This window comes from Helobdella robusta (genome assembly GCF_000326865.2).
Source record: "Helobdella robusta unplaced genomic scaffold HELROscaffold_28, whole genome shotgun sequence".
Taxonomy (NCBI): Eukaryota; Metazoa; Annelida; class Clitellata; order Rhynchobdellida; family Glossiphoniidae; genus Helobdella; species Helobdella robusta.
Window position 1 is genome coordinate 1032386 of NW_008704435.1, and position 14398 is coordinate 1046783.

The following is a 14398-nucleotide window of genomic DNA, read 5'->3' on the forward strand; positions in this document are numbered from 1 at the left end:
TGCCAAAAAAACCAACGATACAAATTTTTTATGATATTTCCTGGCCTGGTTGGTATTTTCTTTTATATAGAATCAAAGGAATTAAAAGAGTATTTTCATATACTTAGAATATGAGTAGGGTATTTTGTACTGTTATTGCCTTATTTTTTCCCTGTGTATCTCCCATCATAAAGATTGTTAGGAATGGGACAACGTTGACGCTGACACATTGATTATTATAATTGGTGCAAAAAATTTCAAACGCATTAAGATATGCTTATATCTTAATGCGTATTATTTATATATCAATGTATATGCCACAGCTAAAACAGACATATAAAAAATGACGTCATTATACATACGAAAGATGAAAACGCTTCTTGGATGACGTTCAGGTCAAATACTATACATCAATTCCTACATGTATCTCAACACAATTTATTTAATGAAATTAAACTGCAATTTTTGAAAATAAAAATTTATTTATAAAAAACAGTTTTATAAATTGATGCAATAAACATTTTTTAAATAATATTTATTAGTTACATTATTATTATTAAGGTGTTATAAAAAAAATAGTACCATAATTTGCACTCTAAATTTGTGTTGTAATTTTCAACCAATTTTAAAATTATGTAAAGAATTTTTTATGCTTGTATGATACACACGTTTGGTTTAATCCATATATTGAATGTACAACAAAATTACTTTTCAGAATCTCATGAATAAGCCTCAATAACACAGTCCGATTAAGCAAATGAAATAGCGTTCCACGTTTTAAAGTTTCTACGGTCACAGAGCTGCTCGTAAATAACTTGAGTTCCTTAATCCTTTCTTACTCACTCAGTTATAGTTTAAGGGACATAAATGCGCACAAAACGTACCTATGCTTTTAAAATTTCGAACAGACATCTTTCGAACCAAGTCACTGAATAATACTGATTCGAAACAGCACTAATATCATTTTTTGACCTTTTTGACGGTATTTGTTTGTTTCCGAACACTTAGATGAACTATTTTGTTGAATTGATTATAAAAATTCTGATTTCCAAAGGCAAGTTTTTTTTTCTTTCATCATTTATAGCTTGCTCACAAAAACGACTTAAGAACGAGTAAAAGAAAGCACTTTCGAACGTCACTGAATTGACGCTGTACAGAAATTCCATTCGAATTGATAGTTTGAATATTCTTAACATTCGAACAAATTTTTGAGGGAAATATCGAATTCATTTTTCTTGCTAAATAATCTATTTTTTGTTATGAGTCTTTCGCTTCAATCGAATTCGAAGCCTGTCTTGTGTGGACAATTCTTAAAAAGTTGTTGAATTTTGGCACTGGCAGTGGCGCAGTGCTGTGTTACCCAAGTGTTTTACTTTTACAATGTTCGTTTAACAAAAAAAAATTAATCAAGCTTTGTTTATTTTCGCACATTTTAGAATAAGTTGACGATTTACAATAAAAAATTTAAAAAAAGGAAAGAGAAAAATGTCATATGTAAAGTACCAATATATTACTAATCTTCGCTTATTAGACCTACGGTAAAATCTACAGCTGAATAAATCTGAAAGAATTAATAAAACGTAATAAAATTTCATATAACTTATACGGGTCTTCCAGAAACATATCATTTTATGTCCTATAAGCACCATTTAACGATTAAGTTACTTTGCAACCAATTATTCACTCGCTTCGTCATTAAATTCAGTAAAATTTTAAGCATAGCACTGTTTTATACGCGCGGTTGTGTCGTCAAGTGTAACTTCTATATCTAGAAACATTTAGACATTTCACAAAATATTGCTATAAAACGAATGAATGAATTAAATAAAGTTACAAATACAAAAATGACAGATATTCATCAGGATCGAGAATAGTTCATAAAATACTTGTCACAGAAAATGCACGCTGTTCGTTCAATCATCGCTATAAAATATACTCACTAATATCAAAACAAATAAATAACTGATTTACACAATGTTTAAAAAGAAGAAAGTTTTTACTTTAATGATTAAAAATAGATAAAAAAAAATGTAATCAATTTTAAATAGCTGAATTTAATAATACAACCAAAACTCAATGAACAATTGAGTGATATGCATGAAACAAAAAGAAGGAATAACTAATTTTTACTTAAAAAATTTAGAACCGCAAAGATATTTTTAAGAATACCTGCCAAAGATTTTTATCAAATAATTTCATCGACGTGTTTATTATTTATGACAAATAAGCTATAATACATACAATATCGCTGACCAAAATTATCCTTTATCAAACTAAATAAATTTCCCAGACTTGAACTTTCTTTGATTGAATAATAACCTGAATCATTTCAAATTCATATAAAAAGAAATCACACGGCTGCAAATTTAACAATGAACGAGATAGAAAAACATTTGAAACTTCTATATGACAGACGCATCGCGATCTTTGACGAAGGAAAGTGACAAATTATCAGCTTCTTGTAACATGGACATGACAGTCGGCAGATGTTTCATCTTTTCTATCACGTGAGAAGGAAGGCAATTGTCATTTTTGAAAGTTAAAATTTGACCATGTTTCTCCTTGTACTGTATTTGCAGAGACTTGCAGTCGATATAGACTTCACTCTCGTCTTCATGTCTTATAATTATTGTCCCATTCGAAAGCTTAAAAATTAAAAATATGTTTTTGCTGTCAGATGGGTTATTCGTTGGAGGATTGAAAAAAATTTAGAAAAGCAAATTGGCAACCCGTGGTAATGCGATTGATATTCTACTGATATTTGATATCTTTACATAAAAAGCTGGAGTTGCTTTAAGAATGTTTTAAAGAAATTTGTTGACTTTTTTTTCATTTATTTTTCGACTTTAATTAAATTTTTGGATAAACTACAAATTTTTAACAAAAACAACTAAATCAAATGTAAATAAGCTCTTATTCGACTTAAACCTGGTCGGTTCTTAAGTCGGAAATCCGTCCCGAGTGACAGGTTTGCAGCAAAATTTTCTACCATTAATTAAAACACGATTCTCATTAAAATTGCGATAAATTTTGGGTTAGCGTTAGGGCATATGCATCCAACACTAAGGGCGGATCTTCAATTTAGTCAACATAAATTATCATTCGGTTTATACTTTGGGTAAGAATGAGTTTAGAAATCTAAATTTTGTAAAACACAACATTGGTGGGCAGAGACGCAAACTTATGCGGTGGTAAGACATGCTATGTTAATCAGACTTACAACGGCGTTCTTGTTACAAACGCTACACATTTTGCACATACCTCGCTAGCAACCAAAGTCTTCGGAATAGAAATTTGTTTCCTAACGTAAACGTTGGCCGACCATTTTTTAGTTCCTTTTTGACGTACGGACGAGGCGTCCACAGGCAAATCGTTGAGGGTGTTGGTAACGATTTTCGTTTTGTTTTCATTGGATAGCCTTGCAAAGTTGTTTTCCGAACAGCTCCGTTTGAACGCATTTGTACTCGACTATTGGTTATGTTAATAATTTAAAAAAATTGAATTAACATGAAAATGAAAAAATGAAATATTAAAATTCATTAAACCACAAATCAAAATTTATCGGATGTTGTAACTTAGTTTACAACAATTTCTTTCACCGGTAATTTTTCAATGCAATAAAAAATTAACGCTCTTTACTTCCAACACCAATGTTATAACTTTAAAAATCTCTATATTTTCAACACCAGTGTCGTAGCTTCCAACGAAAGTCAAGAGTTCGTTTATCCGTAGGTTCAAGATTTCCGATAGATGAACGCAACTGCTTCAAACGCAAACTTTGTTGAACGTTTATTTGAATGCCAACAGTAATAGAAACACTAAACTAATACAAGTAACTACATAAATCACAATCACAACTTCGCACCACACCTCGCTACTAAATTCGCTATTTGCAACATCTTATTTAGCCTCTACAGTAGATTTTTACAATCTTCTATGGTATGGAAATATTCTATGGTTTACAATCAATGACAAATGGCGAAAATAACAAATAAAACAAAATAACAATAATATAGCGCAATTTGACAATGACAGCGGTTATAACAATTTTTTCAAAAATTCTGAACAAGTAATTGATCAAAATTTGTATGACAATGAATTTACATCATTTGAAGTGGAACTTCTTGGTGAGTTACTACTGTTCGGTGATGTCAAAGAACTTACGGCACTTTTTCTAAAAGTTAATTTTTGAAAACTCAACTTAGTTTTATATTATTAGATGCAAATTTTTAAAATTCAAATATTTTAACCTTAAATGTTGTTAAATTTACTATTTTAAATGTTAATAGTCACGAGTCACTGACCTTCCTATTATTAATGGGAAACACGGTATGTAACTGGCTGAGTTGTTTGGCACGAGCATCTCGAATTTGTTGCACATTATATGAGCCTTTTAAAAAAACAAGTTTACTATCAGGATGTCCATAATTAAAAAAATAAAACGGATGCAAAAAATATTAACTTCCTGGACATGCTGCCACATGACTTGTAAGTCAGGTGATAAGTGATTGAAGGCTGACGATGCAGTCATTGTCAGTGTGGTCCCATCGCATTGCACGATTTTTGTGCATTCACTCGTCACTGTGAACTGACATCCTGTAAAACGTTCGCAAGTCAACAGTTTTTTTCAATTTCATTGACTTTGTCAAACATGTATTTAATGAATTTTTACCCGAATAAAAATCGACTTGGAAGTCTGGGATTGGCATATTTTCCATAACCATACATTTGGCTTTACCTGTATACAATGTAATTTTTAGTGTCTTCGACCGCACAAGATTGATGAACCTGGACAAGTACTCAAATTTTTTCCTCCACCCTTGAGGCAGGCAGGAGGGGTGATATATTATACCTTTGCTTGTCGATGATGGCAGTGACGGTGGGTTGTCAAATAAAGACGAATTGCTGATGATTCCGTCTGTTTCAAATAGTTGAACCTGTAAAAACATTGTAAGATATAATTTTGTTTTCTCTGCAATAGCTACAATTTAAACACCTCAGTCCCGTCGGAAGAAACTTTCATAATTCTTCTAATACGTTCCACACTGTTTATCAACTTGAAAAACTCGGCAACGACACATCCATCTTCTTGAATGGTTATCTGAATTGTAAACCATTTATCAGTTGTCCGTTTAATCTTGTTGAAAAATACTTTTGACAAAGTAGACAAATACGCAGATTAACTCAGAAGTTTGTGAATGACTGAGAAAGTAAAAAAAAAGAAATTGAGGTAAAGTAAACAGTAGATCTAATCTAAAAAAAAAGGTTTCAGTTGACAACACATTAATATCTGCAAAAATTACTTGTTAATGGTGTAATTGTCACAAAATATCCAATAATTAAAATATAGACAGAAAGAAAAAAATTTATTTCAAAATTATTTAAAATTAAATTTTGCCGTTGTGTGACTAACGATAGCGTTTTTTGTTTTTTGCTTCATAGGTCGTAGTCTAATTGTACTGAAATATTGATAAAAATCTCGTTTGACATGTTCTTGCGATTCTTTGCTATGTATATCCGGAACTCTTTTTGTAGCTTGAGCATAATTGTCGATTGATATGTCAACAGCTGTCCAAGTTTTGCTGTATTCGGATTGATGAATACCATTTTTCAACAAATTTTCATTAGACGCTGTGATCGTTATGTCATTTGGGAATTCAGTTTTATTGCTGTTAATATTTTCCATAGAAGAAAATTTTAAATTTTTGTCAAATGATCTGTTTGAAGCATTTCTCGGAGTATTATCGTATAAATTGTTGACACTTGTGCACTTTTTCGAACGATTCTTTGTCGATGTAGTTGAAGAAAATTGTGTTGTACAGACATCTGCTACCCCGCTTGTTTGAAGTCTCGGAGATTCGTTCGTAACAGTATCTAATGTTGGAAGAGTTCTTGCGGTTGTCAGCATCAGAGTCGATGTGGAATGAAGATTTTTTGCTACATCGGATCGTTCAGACATTTCTTTTCGCATTTTCAAATTTTGAAGACTAATTTCCGGTTTACATAATTTGCCCAGCCAAAATTTTTCTGATTTAGAATTTGTAATTGTTTTGCTTTCGCCGTCGTTAAAGTAACTTGATGAATTGAACGCTTGTGTTGGCTCTGTACAAATGCATTCTCTTTCCAACGATTTTTTGTTTTTGGCACCAAATTCTAACGATCTGGAATAAATTTTTCAGATGAGATTTTTAATTTTAGTTATTGAATTAACAATTAAGTTATTGAAAAATATACATTTACCAATGTCAGAACAATTAGAGACAAAGAAGTGTTTAATACAAAACAAAACGAATACAAAACGGTTAAGGCACGTCTGTTTTAGCCCAAACATTTAATAATTTGATTTTGGATTTTTGGTTTAATCCGAAAAATTTGCCATGTATACCTATTAAACATAAAAGCCACTAATTTTAAAATATTTTTGTTCATGATCTTAAGTAAACATTAGTGGTTTAGCCAGAAGTTTTGTGCGAGGCTTGGAAAAATTTGGCAATTTATTTTGGCTAAATTCAGTTTTATCACAATTTTTATAGTAATGATTAAGACTAGTATTTTTTAAGTAAACTTTCTTAACGTTAATGCTCGGGAAAAGATTTATTAATTTTAAATTTACATAAAAATTTCGTTAAATTTAACCTTAAACCTAAAAAGCCTCAACAGACAATCATAACAAAACTCACTATTGTTCAATCAAAAGACCCCATTTTGGCTACACCTCTACTTGATAAAATTATACCAATTTTCCATGTTCATAAATAAAACCATGGATATATATATATCTATGGATAACAAGTCTTGGCAGACATAATTTTTTTTATTGAGCCAAATGTAATTATAATTATATCACGTGAAAACAACGTATTTTCGGGACGTTGCTAGTTATATAGAACTGTGGTTACTTCCAATGCTGCATTTCAGTAAATTTATAACTTTTGGAGCTGAACTCTCACAATTTCAGCACAACAGTTTTTCAATTGTAACTCAATTTTTATTTGATTAATAGTATAGTGGCGAAACTCTAATAAGTGCATTTGTATAGGTGATAACAGACCAAAGTGGAAAAACTATTCTCTGAAATTTAGTGAACAAATAATATAACAAACTGCAAGACATTATATGAATAAACAAACTAAACATTGAAAAATCAGACATCCTGTATAATCCATTTCGTTTTGAGATAAAAATTAAGTAAAAATAAAATAAAGTTATTGTATTAAAAAAATTGAATTTCAAATAACTTTTATTATGTAAACACAATAACTTAATTAAACAAGCAAAAATATTTATAAGCCAAACCAAAGATTAAATTTTAAATAACAAGCCAGTCAAAATGTTACAGTAGAAAGTGTTCGAATAAATTTCAGTAAGTTGAATAACAAATCACAACCACAAAAAATACATTGTATTCAATTAATTCCTCATCATCGCAATATTTGGCTAAGCATGTCCAGCACATGCAACATTGTCGTCATGAGACTTTTGATTGACATCCCAAAATTTATTTTGTGAAACATCATGTGGTAGGATTATGTAAAGTATCAAATTTCTATTGGTGAATTTTGTGAGTTAAACAACTCTTGTAAGTGTAATATCTAATGAGTGCAATTTAATTAAATATTACATATCTTCATTATCCTGCTCAATGAGAACTACACTTTTAACATATTTTCTTGCAAGACTGTGTTTTAGCATATAACTTGGATTTGTTGTCAAGGAATTTCTAGCTTCTTCTTTATTCAAACCGAAAAGATAAGCAACATTAATTAAATCATAAGGTCCCCTCAAATGAAACACATCCCTGGACCCATTGGACAACACAATATTTCTTCCGTGACACAGTTCGACAAGTATGCTAGCATTTGAAATAACATTACGTTTTGTTGTATGATCTCTCATCATACCTTCAATATTTAATTCAAAAGAAATTCCCTTTTGCATTGCTAAATTAATTGCAGTTCGTTTTGGTATGAAAGGTAAACGTTGTGTCAAATCGAATGAGATCAGATCTATATCCAAATCCTTGCAAACATTGAGGAAAATTTTTTCATTAACTGGGTTTACAGAAACTATATTGACATCTTTATCTAATAATTTTCTAAGTTCAGAAACCTGATTAGTTTCGGAAACTTCTAGCGATATTCTAGAATAAACATCTTTACTCCCCAGAGCTTTTATTTCGTTACTAAACTTGTCACATTGTTCTGAAATTTTGTTACCCCAGGATAAAGCTGAATTGTTAAGCGCAAAACAATCGAAACCCAAAATTTTATATTTTTCGATTAAATCTGAATTGTTGTTGCTACTCGGCACGTTCGAACAAAAATACTTCGACATGACTGACACGACGCACGATTAAACTGAACGATAATAGGCTAACACAAACTAAAAAGTAAACGTGATTAAACTAGTTGGCACAAAAAATAAAAACCAAAGACTAAAAAAACATAACGCCAATTTTTTTGAAAATTTTTTGACGAAAATTTAGATAGCACGCTTTTATAGTTCAATTTTTACCACCAGTGCGTTAAAATTATCTTATTAAAAACTTTTAACATAGCGCAAATCAAATAAATAATTTTTAAATTTTACTTGGGTAATATTGACGATTTTAAGTTGATGTTTGATACACTGGTACCCCGTATTTTTAATGTAGAATTAAATTGTGCAGACGAAGAAAGAACATTGAACGCATTTTGAGGTGACGTATTGTTGTCCGGTGTCGACGATTGAACTGAATGGTTGGTGTTTGAAAGCGGAGGTTCTTGTGATGAGTTTAACGGGTCGAAAAGTTCTTTGTACTTGAGAAACGAGGCTATTGTGTCTGTTGAAGCTTGAAGAAATGTACCCCTGCCACTATCCAGTGAATGTTCTGGACGCTTTAATGCAACGAATGCAAGGACTTTATTTGTCTTTATTTGTTTATTTATTTTATACGGTTTATAAAATCATTGTGGGGTTCAATAATAAATGTTATTAAATTTACCGTTTCTGGACTGTTGAAAAATGGATGCAGAAGAATATCTGTCAAATTATTTATTACAAGTACTTTTATTTATTTTAAACTCATTCTATTACTAGATATTAAAACTGTTTTGGGAACAAAACTAACGTTCAAGTTTAAGTCGATCTTCTGGTTTCATTTGCAGTAACGATTTGATGAGATGTTTTGCGTGGCTGCTCACGTGGTCTGGCATGCAATATTCTCCTGATTTTATTCTTTCCAGAGTTTCTTTTACGCCTTCTCCGTCAAATGGAGGTTTGCCAGTGAGCATGGCGTAGAACATGCACCCAACCGACCACACGTCACTTTCCAAGCCGTGAGAAGTTCTCGATGCCACTTCTCTGAGTTAGGAATGTGTTTAAGGGTATGAAACTTTGATTTTATCAGTATTGTAAATCAACTAAAAATGGTGAAACACATTTTTCATCCAATAGAATTATATTTTTTTAATTTGTCAATTAAGGTTTTCATAAATTGGTCACTGGTGTAGCGTGCATTATGTTGTTGGCAAGGCTTCTCATTAGAAAACCCTTTAATATTGATATGTGGAATAAACGTATTCATGAGATTTTTGTGTATTCATATAAAATTTGGACAATTTGACGCGATCTTTTTTATAACCAGATTTATTTTCAGAAAATTAGCAGTTTTGTTAAAAATTATATAAAGATTATGAAGCCATATGCTAAGAATAATTGAAGAACTTGAGCAGTTCTCAACATAAAGTTAAACAAATGTATTAACGAACGGTGATATGTAGTTAGGTGTTCCACACATTGTGAAGTGCTTTTCGTTGACATCCTGCAATTGTGTGGCCAGACCAAAATCTGCTATTTTCTGGTGATATCAACAAATTTTTTCAAGATATTTGTGTAGGTATATTATATATACCGTATAAAATTATATGAAAACATTAGTATTGTTAAATTTTAAAAACATTAGTATCCATTAAAGAGATAAAGAGCACCAAATTTATAACACGACAATATTTTATATTTACTAGATGGTATTCCAATGTTTACATATTTACTCATGAAAATAAGAATATCTTTATACTGAAAAAAAAATTTTTAACGAACAACTGTTCCGTGTCTGCTGATTAAAATGTTTGATAAAGTCAGATCTCTGTGGAGGATTCTATGCTTTTGTAGGTAGACGATCCCATCTACGATCTGCTGCATGTAGCTGCGAACTGGTGCACGGTTTGAATCAATGTAAAAATTATTTTACGAATCAATCTTTCTGAGGAAAATTACAAAAGGTATTTCTTATAAATATAAACTACATTTACCGTTTCTATGAATCTTCAACTATCAAATCAATCACATGGAAAAAGTTAAATAACCTTCGTGTTCGGGGAAGCCACATGATAAGGTTTTGAGTTTTGAGTTGAGGTCCCCGTGAGGACAGAGTTCAAGTATTAAGTATATGTAATGAGCATCTTCAAAATAGTTGTACACCTTAAAGTGTTTACATTTTTTCTAATGGTAATATTTGTATTTTTTTAAAGTCATGTACAATAAAATTATTTTATGAAAAATTCAACTTCTCGCAGGAAAAATTGATTTTATCATTATTACTATTCCTAATATTTTCTCTTGTGTTTTAGCGCGTGTTGAGTTTGAAAACCATTAAAAAACGAACTGACATGAATACGACGTATTTTACAAACATCCATCAAACCAACCTCCAATATAGATGGGTGTTTCAGCCTTGAGTGAATCGCGACTTCTTGGAGAACTCTTTTCATCATACCAGAATGATTCTGAATTTTTTTCTTTTCAATCTGATTTTACGTACAAACATTTTTTAATTCAACATAATCATGCAGGAGTTGGAGTTGCTCATCCATATAATAATGATAACTTGCAAACGAGTTATATCAGATTAAACAATGAAAGCGAACGACAGAACTTTTCTATGAAAAATTTTCTTCACTTACGAATTTGATAGCTACTTTCTGACCGGTGAATCGATGTTCAGCCTTGTAAACGTTGCCAAACCCGCCGTGACCAATTGAATACTGAACATTATAATTCTGTAGAAATGCCAATTTTCAATTGGTTATTGAATGTTTGATTGGCATTTCTAGGCAAAATTTTTTTTCACACAATGTTACACATAAATAAAAAACATTACCGTTTTATGTTAAAAATATGTTGATCAACAAATTGGACTATAAAGCCATGAACGATGTTGGGTTGGCTAGAGAAGGGGTTCGTCGTGTGGACGGCGGAATAATATTGTAACCAGTTTTTTGGTTAAATTGAAAAACCTTATATATGCTGGATATAGATATAGTTATTATTGACTTTTAAAACGATTTCTACGCTCAGAATTTCAAATGTAGTTGTGTGTTTTCCAAAGAACACTGAAGAACATTCCTTTATCGAACTTTAACAACAATCGTCATCATGCTTAACTATCCATAAAAGATCCTATAGAACTTTTTCGACTTTGTTGCTTTACTGTAATACGTTTCTACCTCTCTTGTCACGTTTAACCACGTTTGTAACATCCATCTGAGATAATTTGCTTTATGAGAGAATGTACCACGCATTATACTTCTTAGCCCTTATATCACCCCACGTGTCGCTCAACAAGCACAAACTTATGAACAAAGCGCTTTTGATGCCACTTCATTCGTTGAAACTTTTTTCCACAAAATTTAACCACTTTTACTCGGTTGGAAAAGGACATCAAAGTTCGCGATTGCGTACTCGCCTCGTCACGTGGGCCACCAGCGTAATAAAACTAAACTCATCAATATCTTATTATAAACAGGTATCAAAAATATTTTTTAACGCCATAATTGCAAACCATTTTCTTAAGTTGTGCTCTGACCTAGAGAACTTACTTAAATGGAATAAAATAATAATATTAAAATCTTGTACGAGGGACAACCACAAACTACAAAGCTCTTATCGGCAAAGACCTTATTTAGTTTTATATATAATTCATTCTATTTTTATTCTGATTAAATATTTTACAAGCAGTGAAAATTCCAGGAATATCAATCAAATTAATTATAATGAGATATATGAGTGACAAAAACGACGTTACGAGATTAATTAATAATAATATACAATAACAATTTTATAAAATTAGAATGAACTGTTCACATTAAATTGATTGAAATGAATTTAGAATGTGAATATGATTAACACGTACATCTGAATTGACCGTATAAATAAAATGTTGTGGCGTGAAACAAATGGATTTAAATTTGCGACTAATTTTGAAGTTTTTATGTTTTGATTATCTAACCTCGATGCACTCTGAAGAAGCCATGTGCAATGAAATCAAACAAAATTCAACAAGACCACATGAAGAAAGCTGATGTGAGCCATTAACGTGTCTTCAATAATTGTTTTATATCATCATTAATTTGAATTTTTTGAATTTACGAAAAGCGAGCACATTGCGATGACATAGAACGTCAAAATGAATACAACTTAGAGCCTAAAACATGATTGAGCAGGTATCCCTCATTGCTTGTTTACAGCTACTTAGCAACTTGCATAGACATAATTATAATACGAATTGGTGCATGCTTCCATTACGTATGTTCTTGCCTCTTTATTAGGCACCTACTTGAAAAATTATATAGCAATTTGAGAAAGTAAATTATTCTTTTATCAATTTAAAATTTTTCGTTTTCAGAAAAATATTAAATTCAACATAACTGTTAAAATTGAAGCGTAGCGATTCACATTTCAACGTCCTATCTTAGCACCAAAGCTTTTATGAAATGAACGAACTGATACTATGAGCAAACCACGGTACACAATGCGACGGAAATCTTCAATTTGATCATCTTTTCGACGTCATTGATACTGAAATTTAAAACATAGCAGCAATCCTGTAGTAGTTAAATTCAAATTGGTTTAGTATAAACACCTTTTAACAAACATTTGAAAAAATTGATTCAAAAACACAAGCAAATATTTGAACAATAGTTATGATAAAAACAAAATGTTTTAGCATTTTTTTAGAATGTTCGTATATTAAATAAAAATTTTGCGTTCTCCTTCACTTTTCTCATATATATAGAGTTTAGTTTATTGTTTAGTGAGAAAAATTGAAAAAACGAACTACAAACATATTAACGCCAAACATTCGGTAGAATTTATAGAATATTGTAAAAATATATATATAAAAGGTTAAAAAGGTTAAAGGTTACTCTTTCTTTTGCGTTTGCTTCAGAGGTTTCAACGACAAACACACACAGCGTATATGAATACGCGTGCAAACCACACATCATACACATTGCATATGATAGGTGGGGATCTCTTTGTATTCGAACCCAGTCATTGCAATAGCAAGACCAGGCGCCTTTAACCATTGAGCCATCACGCCACCCTATAAATATATATATATATATTATATTCTCCATGTTGCTTATACAATAAAAGACCACCTAATGGAACAACATAACACTATTATAACAAGGAAAATTTTAAACAATAAAACCAAAGCAATTTATTACAACAGAGAATACTTCAAATTGAAGATAGCAGAATCAATTTTCATCGATAAACGTAAACCAGCAATAAATATTCAACTAAATAATACCAATTCTCTTCCGACAAAGAAACACATGATTAACTTTAATTCTAATTAAGTTACAATCCAAGTCGCTGTAAAAACAAAGACACAAAGACGGAACAATACTGCATAACTACACTGATGATGGCAGTTGATGCCGAAAAGAGCTTTTCTGTAGTAATAACGTTATTAATAATGTTTTGTCAAAAATGTCAAATATTAAAAGTTATTTTATTTAACCTTAATAAACTTCATCAAGATGATAAAAATCTCGTTAGAAAAAGTGTGAAACTCAACTACAAGTTGAATACTGCCGAAAACGCAGTGATCTTTATAAATAATTGTATTTATGATAGTCTAAACCCAATATATATATATATATATATATATATATATATATATATATATATATATATATATATATATATATATATATATATATATATATATGAAATTCTTGTATATACATACAAGATTATATATACATACTTACATACAAGATTGTATATTTATATAGGTATATTTATGAATAAATATATAGGTAAATTTATAAATAAATTATTAATAATAATTTATATAATAATTAATTAATAATTTATTTAGGTATATATATATATGTATATATATATATATATATATATATATATATATATATATATAACAAGAAGCACTGACAATGATTCATTCGGAATCGAAATATGGCCTTATCTGCAGCATGAATTCGAAAAATAAGTTTATTTTGAATTTTAATAAACTAAACGTTCACCAAAAAACTTTAGTGAGAAAAATCGAAAAAACGAACTACAAACATATTACCGCCAAACATTCGGTAGAATTTATAGAATATTGTAAAAATTATGGTCTAATTTT

General features: G+C 30.4%; 2 protein-coding genes across 2 annotated transcripts; both read right to left on the minus strand.

Moving 5' to 3' along the window:
* Positions 1-7626: 7626 nt before the first annotated feature.
* Positions 7627-8052, minus strand: HELRODRAFT_143679 (hypothetical protein; the record flags this gene model as incomplete). Its single annotated transcript, XM_009020511.1, has 1 exon — positions 7627-8052. A coding segment is annotated over one exon (426 nt), but the record flags the coding sequence as incomplete, so codon positions are not given.
* Positions 8053-9083: 1031 nt separating this feature from the next.
* On the minus strand, positions 9084-11024 carry HELRODRAFT_80994 (hypothetical protein; the record flags this gene model as incomplete). The annotated part of the gene is made up of 6 exons (XM_009020512.1): positions 9084-9321; positions 9729-9817; positions 10060-10172; positions 10326-10440; positions 10668-10766; positions 10923-11024. Coding segments are annotated over 6 exons (756 nt in total), but the record flags the coding sequence as incomplete, so codon positions are not given.
* Positions 11025-14398: the final 3374 nt, after the last annotated feature.